The following is a 13,155-nucleotide window of genomic DNA, read 5'->3' as shown; positions in this document are numbered from 1 at the left end:
CATCCTGCCCCACAGCTGGCAGACCCCTGCTGGCTCCGACTGCCCAGGCCCAAGGTGGTATGTTTAATGCCTGTCATGGTCTGGATGCCAGAGTAAGCAGGACTGGTGCCGGAAGAGAGTGTGAGGGTGGAGTTAGGTAGGAGTTGCACAGCCAGAAAAGGGAAAACTCTGGGATGGAAAGGGAGGGACAAGGAGATTGTCTCTCTTGATTTTGAAAAAGTGCTGTCTTGCCCTGGCCGGTTGGCTCAGCGGTAGAGCGTCGGCCTAGCGTGCGGAGGACCCGGGTTCGATTCCCGGCCAGGGCACACAGGAGAAGCGCCCATTTGCTTCTCCACCCCTCCGCCGCGCCTTCCTCTCTGTCTCTCTCTTCCCCTCCCGCAGCCAAGGCTCCATTGGAGCAAAGATGGCCCGGGTGCTGGGGATGGCTCCTTTGCCTCTGCCCCAGGCGCTAGAGTGGCTCTGGTCGCAACATGGCGACGCCCAGGATGGGCAGAGCATCGCCCCCTGGTGGGCAGAGCAGCGCCCCTGGTGGGCGTGCCGGGTGGGTCCCGGTCGGGCTCATGCGGGAGTCTGTCTGACTGTCTCTCCCTGTTTCCAGCTTCAGAAAAATGCAAAAAAAAAAAAAAAGTGCTGTCTTGCCAAAAAAAGAAGAGAATTTTTACAGTGTGGTACAGTTGCACACCTGAATGGGGAAGGCACATCCAGCTCATAACCGACAGCTCTGTGCATTACAGCAGTGATGACAGCCGCCAGCCCTCACTGAGCTGGGGCATGAGCACTGTGTGCCAGGCACTTTGACAGAGGTCCTCCCGTCCATCAGGGAAGGAACGGAGGCTCAGAAACTGTAAGGTGCTTTTTGAAGATCCACTACCAAGAAGTGGCTGTGCCAAAGTTCGGCTCCACTCTGTATTCTTAACTACTTCACTGTAGTTTTGGAGAAATCAAAAATTATTCAAGTGGAAAAACAGCTGCCTTCCAAAGTACGAGCTTCCCAGGTACAGGCTGCACAGAGCAGGGCCCTTCGTGTTGGGGCGAGAGTAGGGCTGGGTTTTCTCTGAGCTTCTTTTCCAACCTATGGTTCTGAGTCTTCTTAGGGTTTGGGGCAGGACACGAGAGGAGCCGGGGACGTTCCCGCTTGGGCCTTAGGACACGCTCCTGTTGTGCTCTGGTGACAACACACAGGTTCTAGTTAAATGAGAAAGCTGGTTTCAGAATTCTTGCTGGCGGTGTGAGATTTGGGGCAAATGACCTCACAGTTCAGCCTGACCTCAGCTGGTACAGTGGCAGAGTAGGACCACTCTTGCCGTATTGCTGTGACAGTTACAGTTAACATCTCTGGACCTAGTGAACACTCCACACATGTTGTCTGAACCTGAATGTCATGTAGAAATGTAGCGGAAATTGGGCCGGACAGGTAGAGGGACCTGGCTTGGGGAGATCTGCTCACCAGGTGTTTTGGACTGTATTGAAACTCAGATGGGAACCAGAATATTTTTTTAATTATTATATTTTGAGTAAGTAGTAAATTCATGTGATCAAAAATATATAAGCATAAAAGAATGGAGGGAGACGCTGCTTCCTTTTCATTCCTATCTCACCCCAAGTAGAGAATCAAGGTTGCTAGCTTCTTATGAGTCTTCCCAGAGATTTTAATACATAGACAGCATAATAAGAACATATATTCCTTTATTTCACCCCATTTTTACAGAGAAGATGTGATCCGATACGTGTTTCAGGAAGATGGCAACTGCAGCAGGTCAGAGAATGGGCTGGGGCTAGGAGATGGGTGACAGGGACCAAATCAGAGCATGGGCAGTAACTGAAGGGATATGCATTGCGTTCATAACATTAAAAGGTCTTAGGGACCTGACCAGTGGTGGTGCAGTATATAGAGCATTAGACCTGGAACGCTAAGGTTGCAGGTTCAAAACCTCAAAGTCATTTGCTAGAGCAAAGGCTCGTCAGCTTGATTGAGGGATCATTGACCTGATCCCAAAGGTCACTGGGGAGGAAAAGCCCAAGGTCATTGGTTTGAGCAAGGGGTCGCTGTCTAGGTGAGCCCCAGGTCCGATCCCTGATCAAGGCACGTACGAGAAGCAGTCAATGCACAACTAAAGTGAAAGCAACTATAAATTGATGCTTCTCACTCTCTCTTACCTTCCTGTCTCTCACACACACAAGAAGAAAAAAGGTCTGGGGGATTAATTAGTTGTGGGGAATGAGAGTACTGGACATGACAGTTTTTGAGACTGGGGATAGTGGTATAATTTGAAAAGTCACAGAACAGAGAAGGAAGCAGATTGCCTTTGTGATAATGCTATTTCTTTTTGTCCTCAAAAGAAACCTGTTGAAATGGATACTGGAAACAGAGAGGTTCAGCAAGTTTAAGTAACTCAGCCCCACACCCAGCTCATAGATAGCAGCGTTGGATATTTGAACATTGTCTTAATCCAGAGCCCATGGCTTGAGGAATTTGGGGAAGGTAGCAGCAATAACACACATTTAAGGAGATTTTACCATGTACCAAGTCCTTGTCATATATTAACCTCACAGGGAATGATGAGGCACCACCTGGGGGAGTGGAGAGGACAAGACTCGGGATCAGGTGGCAGGCAGGTGGGGAAGGTGGTCAGAACGTTTGGAGAAAGAGGAAAGTAAGGACACTTGGTTTGGTTTCCCGGGAGGAGAGAGTTCCTGAAGGGTTTCCAGGCTTGCATGAGGGCACTCCTCAGCCAGGAAGCTAGGGGCTTTGCTGCTGGAATGTTCTGGCCTCTTCTCTTTATCTGCAAGTGGCTGGAACAGCCTAGAGCATGGAGCCTCCTGATGTGAGGGAGTAAGTCAGCAGTCTTCACAGCCTGAGTGAGCCCGCATTCTCCCCTTTAGGGGAGGCTGCATCGAAGTTCTGCAAATAAATCCTGCAGATAACCTTATTCTTTTCCATAAAGGCAGTTGGTCAGATGTAGGCCCAAGCATGACTTAATCTTCACATATGCACAGCTTCTTTCAAAGGCTTAAAGTCACAGACCAGCTAACATTCCTTTGTTAGACCACAGATCCTGACTCGGCTTTGGAAAGTGTGACAGTGCAGCTTTAAGGAAGTCCAACATTGATGAGACCTGTGGCAGAAAAAAGGGCTGGTGGTTTGTATGGGGATTAGATTGGAGAAATAAGGAAACAAGATCAGAAGCAATGTTTTAGTTCCAGACTGCCAGGAGGGTCCTTGTCTATGTTCTGGACAGGGTGGAGAAGGGCAGGGTTTCTCTAAAGAAGCTTGTGAGTCCTGCAGTGGCTGCTAAGGCTGATTGTACGCCTCACAGTGGGGTTCTGTATGGATGGGAAACAGCTGTTCTGGCAGATCTAGTTTCTGGTCCTTTAGGAAGGAGGTTCCTCTACCCCACTTCATAGCTTGTGTGTGAATCTCATTAATAGTAAACCTGCAAACCAGCATCTACCAGGCATCCCCAAACTACGGCCCGCGGGCCACATGAGGCCCCCTGAGGCCATTTATCCGGCCCCCCGCCGCACTTCCGGAAGGGGCACCTCTTTCATTGGTGGTCAGTGAGAGGAGCACTGTATGTGGCGGCCTTCCAACGGTCTGAGGGACAGTGAACTGGCCCTCTGTGTAAAAAGTTTGGGGACCCCTGATAGGCAGCTCCCTAAGGCTCACACAGAACTGTTATGTTTACTGTTTCATTTGATCTTCACATTGACCCCTGGAGATGATCAAGACAGGTGTCATCCCAGAAGGGTTATGCAGCTTGCCTCAGGTCACACAGCTCAAAACCAGCAGAGCCTGGGTTCTACCCATGAGTGGTTCATGTCTGCATCCCGTGCTTAGAATAAACGATCAGAAAGCACACTTGCCCTCCAGGTCTGGCAGTTGGCTGTGCCCAAAGTTTGTGCTTCTCTCGGGTTTCTCTCATACATTGCACCCAGTATGGTCTTCCAGGACACAGGAGACAGTCTTCCCATGACTGAGGTGCTGGCTTCCTGGGTGTGGTGTGCTGTGCCCACCATCCTGTGCGACTGCTGAGCTGTCCTGTGGGCTCATTCGTGCACCTATCACAATAGCAGTGGATGGTTCACTCTCCGTGTCTGAGCTGCTGTGGGCACTCACCCTCTCTCCTCATTACCATTGCGGATGAGGCAATTGAAAGCATCTGGAAATCTGGGTTTTATAGACATTTTGCAGAGGCCCCAGCCAGACTCCATCTGCTTTTCTTGGCAGGTTAGCACCACACCCACTGGCCTTCCTGGTTGCTGTCCCTGCACGCAGCCAGTGGCCCTTACAGCTGCACTGCTGAGGGAAGACACACCTCTTTCTAAGAAAGCAGCAGCCCCCCTAGAGAGACAGTGGTGGATGTGGGAAGTGGGGGAGAGGCTGGTGCATCCTGGCGTGAGACACAAGAAGGAAGGACTTCCTTGCTGGTAGTTTGTTGTTTTCAGTGTTCCCTTCTGGGAGGAGCACAGGGAAGGGATGGGACAGCACCGGGAAGGGGCTGGTGTCTCTGAGCAGTCAGCTGCTGATAGAGTGGAGCACACTGGTGCAGGAGCCCAGGGTAGCCAGCCTCTCCTGTGCCCCCAGGGGCTGGAAATGCAGATCACGTTCCTTGGCTTGGCCCCACAGCCACTCCCTGGGGTCATCACAGGTTGCCCAGGCGGCCAGCCGTGGTAGCAACTGGACAGAGTCCTGGCAGGAGCGTGACAGGAAGCAAATGCAGGTGATTTGTCCTTGTTCTGTTCCAACTTGTACATTATCATCCCTTGACATGAGTTATTTGTCTTGGTTTCTTTAAATTCCTAAGTGGATTATAATTTCTCTCGGTATTATTTGACAGCAGTCATTTTTCAAGGTTTTACTACGTTCTTCAAATACTTGGAATTTTTGAACAAGCTTGGGAAAAGACCACCACCTTCAGGCCAGACATTGTACTGCAGCGCTGAGGCATGCCTGAGGGAGCGGCTCGGATGCCAAAGACCAGCAGATTCATAGGGCTTTTCCTCCCTTTTCCACAAAAAAGTGAGCTGCCTCATCAGAGGTCTCTAGAGTAAAATGAATTGGCAGTCCTTTAAAAGAGAGAGAGAGAGAAAGAGAGAGAGAAAGAGAGAGAGAGAGAAAATAAAATAAAAACCCCAGTGGCCACTGTGGGAGTTGAGTTTGTATTCTGGTTTGTTGCATCTGTGGTGATGGGCACCCTCGAAGGCTGCTCCAGCCCCACTTGTGAGGACCAATTTTGTGCACTTCAGAGAGTGGGCTCTGATGTACCCCAAGGGAGCGCGAGGGCCCAGAGCACTCCAGGCCCCACATGGCATTGCCCTCCCCTCGGCCACCCAGCATTACAATAAATTGCTAATGGCAGTGTCAGAAAAATAGGAATCACCCTAATGGATCTAAAACTTTCCTCTCTTAATTTCCGATTTAAACGTTAGTCTTTCCCTTTTGTTGCTATCAGAAGGACAGCCTGAATTCCAACTGATCTATTCTGAAGTAATAATAGCAATAATAATAATAATAAGAAGAAGAAGTAGTGATGTGCTTGGCCCAACATGATGTATTTTTCATGCAGTATCTCATTTAATTCTTGTGACTCTGCTTTGAGGCAGTTGCTTTTATTATCCCTGTATTATGTACGGATGCTGGACTCGCCATCCCAGATGACTCAGCTAGACAGTGGTGCCAGAGCCAGGGTTCAGACCAGACCCTGTCTGACTCCAGAGACTCCTTCTGTGCAGTCTCCCTCAGCGGCAGCAGCAGGGGAGAAAAGAAGAGCCAGGAACCAGGAGAGAATGAGCTCTCAGAACAGCTTTGGGGAGAAGGTCGTTTGGAAAACCCCCAGGGTAGCTACATAACCCTTTGCAAAAAACTTTGTGGAGTTTCGAGGATTATATTCACTTTTATCGCTGTTTGAAACTGCTGTGAAAAAGAACTGGAGGGATTGTAGCAAAAAAGAGGAAAAATAAGCATTTCCCCAAGTCAGACTAGAAATTTGTATATTAAGATTGTGTCAGGTGCTTCTGAGCTGCAGGATGTTTTGATCCCACGTAGGTTTTTGCTGGTGCAACATCGTTCTTTTTGGTGAACCCTGCAGACAGACCTGGGTCCTTGTCTTCTGCCTGGTCATCCTGAGTAGTTGAGCTTTAGGAAGGCTCTGTGATCTGACCAAGTTCCTTTTAAGTCCAGGGAACTTGTGGCCAGCTAGAATAGCATCCTGAAGCACAACTTTTAATATTTTTGTTTCCCTTTATAGTACTTTCTCCTCCTCAAAAAACCCCAGGTTGTTTCAAGGCAGTTTTTCATTGGCTGTTTATTTAATTTAATATAATGCACATGCTTCATATATAAGCCACACTGAACTTCATTCATAGCCTTTAGAAGGAGAGGCCGCAGTCTCCTTGTCTGAGCCTTCCCACCTCCCCGTCCTAGTCCTCAGGGACAACTACAGCCCTTTAGCTATTTCCTCATATATTGTCTCCATATTTCTAATTAACATACTTATATATCTTAACCCATGCATTTTAGATATTTTCTGTTGACGTTTTTACTATGGAAGATCAGGACTTAGCTCTCTAAATTTAGCACATGACCCCACCCCGCCCCCGCCTTTTTACTGCTCACCATTCTAGTGTGGTTATATCACAAGTTTTGGCTTAACATTCAGTGTTTATATTGCAAACCTGTGTCAGTTTTGTACACGGTGTGGTTAGTATGTGACGTATTTAGAACCATTTCTTGATTGTAAAACTTGTTTTTTCTAGGGTTTGTCATTGCCTTTTTTTTTTTAAATTTTTTTCTTTCAGTGTTTACATTATACAAATTCATTCTCAAAATTTCTAACAGAATTCTCAAACTCTTCTCCAGATGGTCACATAAGTCAGGGACCACCTCATATCCACTGTCCCCTTGGTGATATCTCTCCAGCCCCTCATATACTCTGGACTGTCCGAGTCAGTGGCCAACGCATTTCTCTCTCTCTGTCCTGGGTTAGGGCCCCATTTCCCTCTGTTTTGATTCACTCCATTTCATAGGAACATATCTTTCTGTGGCTACCTGGGAATAGTTATAAGGCAGTTTCTGAAACCTTACAGATCTGAGAGTGTACTATTCTTTCACATGTGCTAGATAGCTTGGTTTTGATTATAGTTTTGCCTTTGAGATGTGAAACTTAACCCACATTTTCAGACAGCTCCATATATGTCTGCTTGCCAGTGAGTAACACTGCATATTGACTGCTGGAGATTAAAGTCATCCGTATAAAAAAGCAGGTAAATGCCGAGGTAAGTCATGTAATATGCAGGCATGGGAATGTTGCCTGACTTTAACTCTAGTGTTTTCTCTAGGAATTTTTGAGAACACATGGGCAATATATGATTGACTAGAGGGGCAGTAAGCTAGCTCTGTATAGTCACTTTGTAGGGTCTATGAAGAGAAGGAATTTGTATTATTGGCTCATGGATTCCCTGTGTCTTGTGTATAATGGATAATAGGTGTGTTGGTGTGTTCTGTTGAAACCCATAAAAGAAATGTCAAGTGTGTACCTTTTCTGTTGTTGTCTTTGCTATGTTGGTAATCAACAATACCTACGGAGTGCCTAGGACTGCTTTCTAATTGAACAAGCCAATGTTAATCTTTGTTTTAGATACTGAGGAATTTTAGTCTTAAGGCTTTGGTGTATATGACTCATTGACAGAACATTTTTGCTTATATATTACCCTGAATACTTGGAGGTTTGGTTTGTTGTTGTTTTTTATGTTTGTTTGTATTTTCAAATATTTGTTTTCTGCCTTGCAGAATAGAATGATGCTTTTTTTGGTTTTGTGTTCCACCTTTAGTGTTGTAGAACCACCACTGCTGGGAATAGAATGGGATTCATTTGGGAGGGAGGGAAAGGGAATGGGAAGGAAGTATCCATCTAGCCTAGTCTTCTTCCCTTTTAAGAAGAACTGGCAGGAGCTGGCAGTGAGAGCCTCCCCACCGAATTGTTTTTAGAGTTCTCATGTCATTAAAACTTGAACCCAAACCTATCCGATAGATTTTTTCTTTTCAGCCTTCTAGATTTGGGGGCAGAAGGACTCCTGACTTACCCAGGTTGAATTAAGGGGAGAGGGAGAGCTGTTTGTCACACTGCTCTGGTCTCTAGGACACCTTCTCTAGTCCTTTGTATTCTTAGCAACAAAGTCACCTTTTGGCAGGAACAGAACCACTCAGATGCCAACAGTCAGGGGTTGCTTTCAAGTCACCAGCCTTGGAGAGGCAGTGCCCGGTTTCCTTTGGCAAAGACAGCCTGCCCCTTCTCAGTTTATTTCAGCCACTTGGGCACAAAGGTAATTTCCTCAAAATAGAAACCTTTGAAGGCTCTATCTGATGCATCTGTGAATCATTATGTTTCTCCTGAATTCTAATTTAACATCTTAGAATTTTGAAAACACTATTTAGCTTCTTTTTTTCTCAAATCAACTTTCAAAAAAAAGTAGATCTGAATTAGAAGGGCCTAGGGATTTTCTCCTGGGAGACCGTGCAGTTGGTATTTGCAGCACATACATGGGCGGGGGCATTGACAGTTCCAAGTTTTATTCTTAACTCCAGGACTATTCCCGGAAGTGTGACCTCAGGCAAGTCCGTCCATCTCTAAGCTTCTATTTCCTCATCTGTAAAATGATTTTAATAAAATCCACCTACAGTGTCCCTGTGAGGCCAGGATTACCTTAGGTCACATATATAGACAGCACATTGCACATAACCCTGACGAACACAACTTCTTTTCCTTCCTTCAGGCAGAAGTGAGAGGCCCACACCCAAGAAGCTTATGATGGGCAGGCCGTAACCCAGGCACTACACAGTCACACAGTTTCTCAGTCTGCCCCCCATCTTGGGCTGACTGGGGTTTATTTTTTCTTTGCTAGGAGGAGGGGCAGCTGAAGTAAGAACATTTGTGTGCTTCTTCTCCAGGATCTAGTTAATTTCACATAATAATAAACCCACACAGTAGTAGCCTCAGACAGAAGCTATGGTCTATTGAATACTTCTTACGTGCTGGGCCCTATGCCAAGCCCTTTCTGCACGTTACTGCCTCTCATTCTCAGGCTTGTTCTGTTGTACAGGTACGGTATGCGCCTTGTCCATGAGAACACCGCGGTTTCCAGGTCTTGTGTGGCTCGAGCGTTTTCCTGCTTCACCCTCAACACCTTGCTTTTCTACTCTATCTTCAGGGCACCCTCTGCCTTTTACCCTCATCCACCTTCCTTACCTCTTGACGTCTAGCAGTCAGGACTGTCATCCCGGAGTATGGAGCTAGGGCTGTCGATGTCAAGAGCAAAAAAAAAGCTAAGTCTCACAGCTTCTTAACTTCACGCCAGCTCTGCCCTGGCCTGTGGGGACTGGCCAGGCAGAAGAGCTGACGGTGTACCACTCAAATAAAAGACTCAGGTCCTCTTTCACAGGTGTCCTTGAGGCTCTGTTTGTATTTTATTCTTTCCCATAAACTCACTGCCCACAGGCAGCACAGGTCATGACAGAAATGGGGCTTCCCAGAGCTGGGTAGGGCTGGGGCTTGCTGTAAGCAGATGTTACAAGGGTCACGTGGGTGGGCATACAGATGGCCTCAGCTCCTGTAGAGGTGGGTAACCAGAGACTAAACAGAGCAGCCCGATCTAAGGTGCACACCTTCATTCATCTCTCCTTGCATTTACGCCAGAGCCTGTGCCCACAAGTTTGCCTGTGTTATTTTTCTCCTATGACCACAGATGAGCTCCTTAGCAATAGTGCTTCATACATTTCCGTGGGCCTTCGTTTGCTCATCATTGAGAAGAGGATGGGGCGGCATTGGAGAAAATGTACAAAAAGGCACTCCGCCCTGACCCCATAGCCTCCTCTCCCTAACACAGCAGTGGCTTTTACTTTATTTAAAAGTCTTTCATTTCTCTTCCAATCAGGCATGCTGTGTCCTTTTCATAGTAATTTCCAGGTCTCAGTCCTGCCTGGAAGTTCCCAAGTAGCTGAAAGGGGCAGAGCACGGGACCACGTCAGAGCTAGTTTCCTTTTTTTTTTCTTTTTTTTTTTTAACATTTCATCTGATACGTTTGAGGGATTTTGAAGCCCTGGTTAAGATATCTCTCTGATGTTAAACAGGAGAAGGGCTTAGCCTTCTGCCAGGAGATGCCAGGCCTGGCCACATTCCCCATATGTGCAACACTGTGGACAACTAGCATCGGGGAGGGGGTTGGGCCTCTTGCCCTTTGGCATTGTGGCCAGAGATCCACAGTGTGGGTAGCAGGTCACAGACTTGAATCAGCACTTTCTTGGGATATTTTTACAGGTTTTTGTGATCAAGTGAGTTTGGGAAACTTTGAGTTATACAAGGTTTCAAAATGTTTCTTTACTGCAGTGCCTTTAACATGCTAACATTCACTGTGAATCTCAAAAAAGGAAGTTTTATAAAAAATCATAATAGCTATCATTTATTGAATGTTTACTCTCTGTTGGATCTAGGAATCCTAGTACACTCTTGATAGGCAGTGTCTCCTTTAAATCCTACAGCAGCCCTATGAAGTAACAACCATCACTGTCCCCATTGTAGAGACTAGGGAAGCACTTGCCCAGTGTCATGGCCAACTTGCAGTACTCTTGGTAGGCAGCTGTGACCAATCCTTTTATTTGGGGTTTCTCATTTCCTATGGGATTAGTAGTACCTGGAAGGACTCTAGTTGGAGAAATGTCAATTTAAACTCAAAGTGAAGAGGGACTGCGAGGCAAGTAGGAACGTGGGAGTTCCCTCAAGACCGCTGTTGAGTTCTCAGCTTCCTGAACCCCTGCGCCCCTAGATGTCTTTGTCTGTGTCACAGTAGGTTGGTGTTAATGGCCTATACAGCAGGAAGAGCGGGCAGAGAGGGTCTAGAGTGGAAAGTCTCGGCCAGTAGTTCTCAAACTCAGGTGCATATTAGAATTCACCTAAGGCACAGTAAAAATTACTGCTGTCCGGCTTCATGCTCAGGGATTCCAGTGTAGTCTGGGTGAAGCCCAGGCATTGGAGGTTTTTAAATGCTCCTTGGTAATTCTGCTGCAACCTGGGTGAGAACCATTGGTTTGGATATTTTCCTTTGTGGTCCAGGTACCGTGTCTTATACCAAAGCAAAAAGAAAGGGTTTCCTTTATAAGTTAAATGTCTTAGTGCGGTTTTGGTGTTTTTGTTTTCTTCATGAATGAGTGACTGGTATTCCTTCTTTACCAGCCTCTTATAGCCTTATTTCATGAATCCTCTCCCTGCCCCGTCCTTTGCACTGACAGCCACGTATTTACTGGTCCTTATTCAGAAGCTTTAGGTTGTTTACTAAGGGGACTAGTGAGAAAGAGGCTCAGTACTCTTATTCCTGCTAGAAGAAGTAGGTAGGTACTATTGCTCAGAGAGCTGCATCCCTGCTGTTGCTACGAGAACTGGAGTGAGAAGTGCATTCTGGGTGATGACGTTAGCTACACACATTCTTTTTATTGGACTTATAGTGTAAATTATGGGTTCCAAAGGGTGTTGCTGTCATTTTCAGTTGAGTCCTGTGAAACTGGGTAATAGAATTGTTCTTTGGTTTGGTAGTTGGTTAACTTAAGCTGTTGTTTACTACTTTGTCTGCAAAAACCCGTTTTTAGGCATTTGGAAAAATATATACCCTTGTCAATAAAAGACAATGACTATTTCACTATGTTGTAAACCTGAAACTAATATATTATTATATATCGACTTTAATTTCTTTTTAAAAAAAGAACAGTGACTGTTTTTACCCTAAACTAGAATATCTAGAATGACTTTCCTTAACATTGTCATCTTTTCAAAGGCACAGACCTTCAGCTCTCAAGGCTTACTTCCGGGATTTTAACACATTGTTGACCAGCAATTTTATGCAAAAGTTATGTCACTGGCTATTTTTTCATAATTGAGTATTAAAGTGAAACAATCTAAATAGACTTCAGTATACTTTATTTATACATAATGAGTTTAAATGAAACTTTGTACATATCTGCTACATATTATGTTTTATACATATTATATATTTTAGTAATTTTTTGGTGTGGTATACTGTATAGCAGTCACCTACGTGTAATGGTATGCAACATGTTTTGCAGATATATCTGGTTTCACTGCGCTTTTCTTTTGAAACACACACTCTACACGTTCTAGTTGGATTTTTTTTTTAAACCAGTAACTATTTTTTCTAAAATGTGGTCTTTAGTTGCCCTGAAAGCCTAAAAGGTGAATCAAAATCACTTTCACTATCAGATCTTATTACATTTCTTTTTTGTCGTTTTGGTGGTCTAATATCCAACTCATTACTGTCTTCCAATGAACTATTAATTTTTATATCACTACAATATATTTCAAAATCACTCGGACAATCAGATAAAGTGTCTGCATATAATTCATTTAAAAGTTTTCACCTTAATGACCTGTCATGGTTGAAACTTTTGTAATACTATAATTGCGATAAAAACCTAAATATCAAGACAAGTAGATTTTTTATAATAAACTGAACACGATTGAACACGACGAAGAAAGATTTTACAATATCCCTGATATGTATGTTCAAACTGCGAGCGGTTAGAAGATAGTCCAAGTTTAGACGGCTGGACACTGTGATTGTTTTTGTTTACTGTACCTTCAATTTTGCGTTCTCACGCCTGGAGGAGTGGGAAGAAAAGGAATCCGCATGAGAATATAGAACAGTGTGCTGTTTTTCAAACTTCAACCCTCAGCACGAAGAGTCACAAATACAATAATCCTAGATTACCCTGAGTTTCAGATATTGAAATAGCTAATGCAAGTGCAAACACAAGTTAACTCGTGAGCAGTCAACAATGTGTTAAGAACTGCTTGCTCTTTTTTTCAGTTCATGGTGGATGTGCACCAGGTTGATCAAAGTTTGTAATGGGAATGTTTCTGTTGGTTTCTTACAGTACAACAAACACCTCTTCGTGCACATTGGGCATGCCAACCATTCTTACAGTGACCCATTGCTTGAATCAGTGGACATTCGTCAGATTTATGACAAATTTCCTGAAAAGAAAGGTGGCTTAAAGGAACTGTTCGGAAAGGGCCCTCAAAATGCCTTCTTCCTCGTAAAATTCTGGGTGAGTAAGACATTGCTGTGATTTCTGTGGTTTTTGTCTGAATG

At 45.1% G+C, this 13,155-nt stretch overlaps 1 protein-coding gene across 8 annotated transcripts in view; it reads left to right on the top strand.

Moving 5' to 3' along the window:
• The window catches only part of TEAD1 (TEA domain transcription factor 1), a 279,132-nt gene that overhangs the window by 222,545 nt on the left and 43,432 nt on the right, over positions 1–13,155 (top strand). For all 8 annotated transcript variants that reach the window (XM_066365705.1, XM_066365711.1, XM_066365732.1 and 5 more), the window contains one exon: positions 12,938–13,111. In XM_066365705.1, the coding sequence (XP_066221802.1) occupies positions 12,938–13,111 (174 nt within the window). The remainder of the gene's footprint in view (positions 1–12,937; positions 13,112–13,155) is intronic.

The sequence above is a fragment of the Saccopteryx leptura genome, chromosome 1, assembly GCF_036850995.1.
Source record: "Saccopteryx leptura isolate mSacLep1 chromosome 1, mSacLep1_pri_phased_curated, whole genome shotgun sequence".
NCBI lineage: Eukaryota > Metazoa > Chordata > Mammalia > Chiroptera > Emballonuridae > Saccopteryx > Saccopteryx leptura.
The sequence above is the reverse complement of the archived record's forward strand: the minus strand, read 5'-3'. Positions and strand labels throughout refer to the sequence as shown.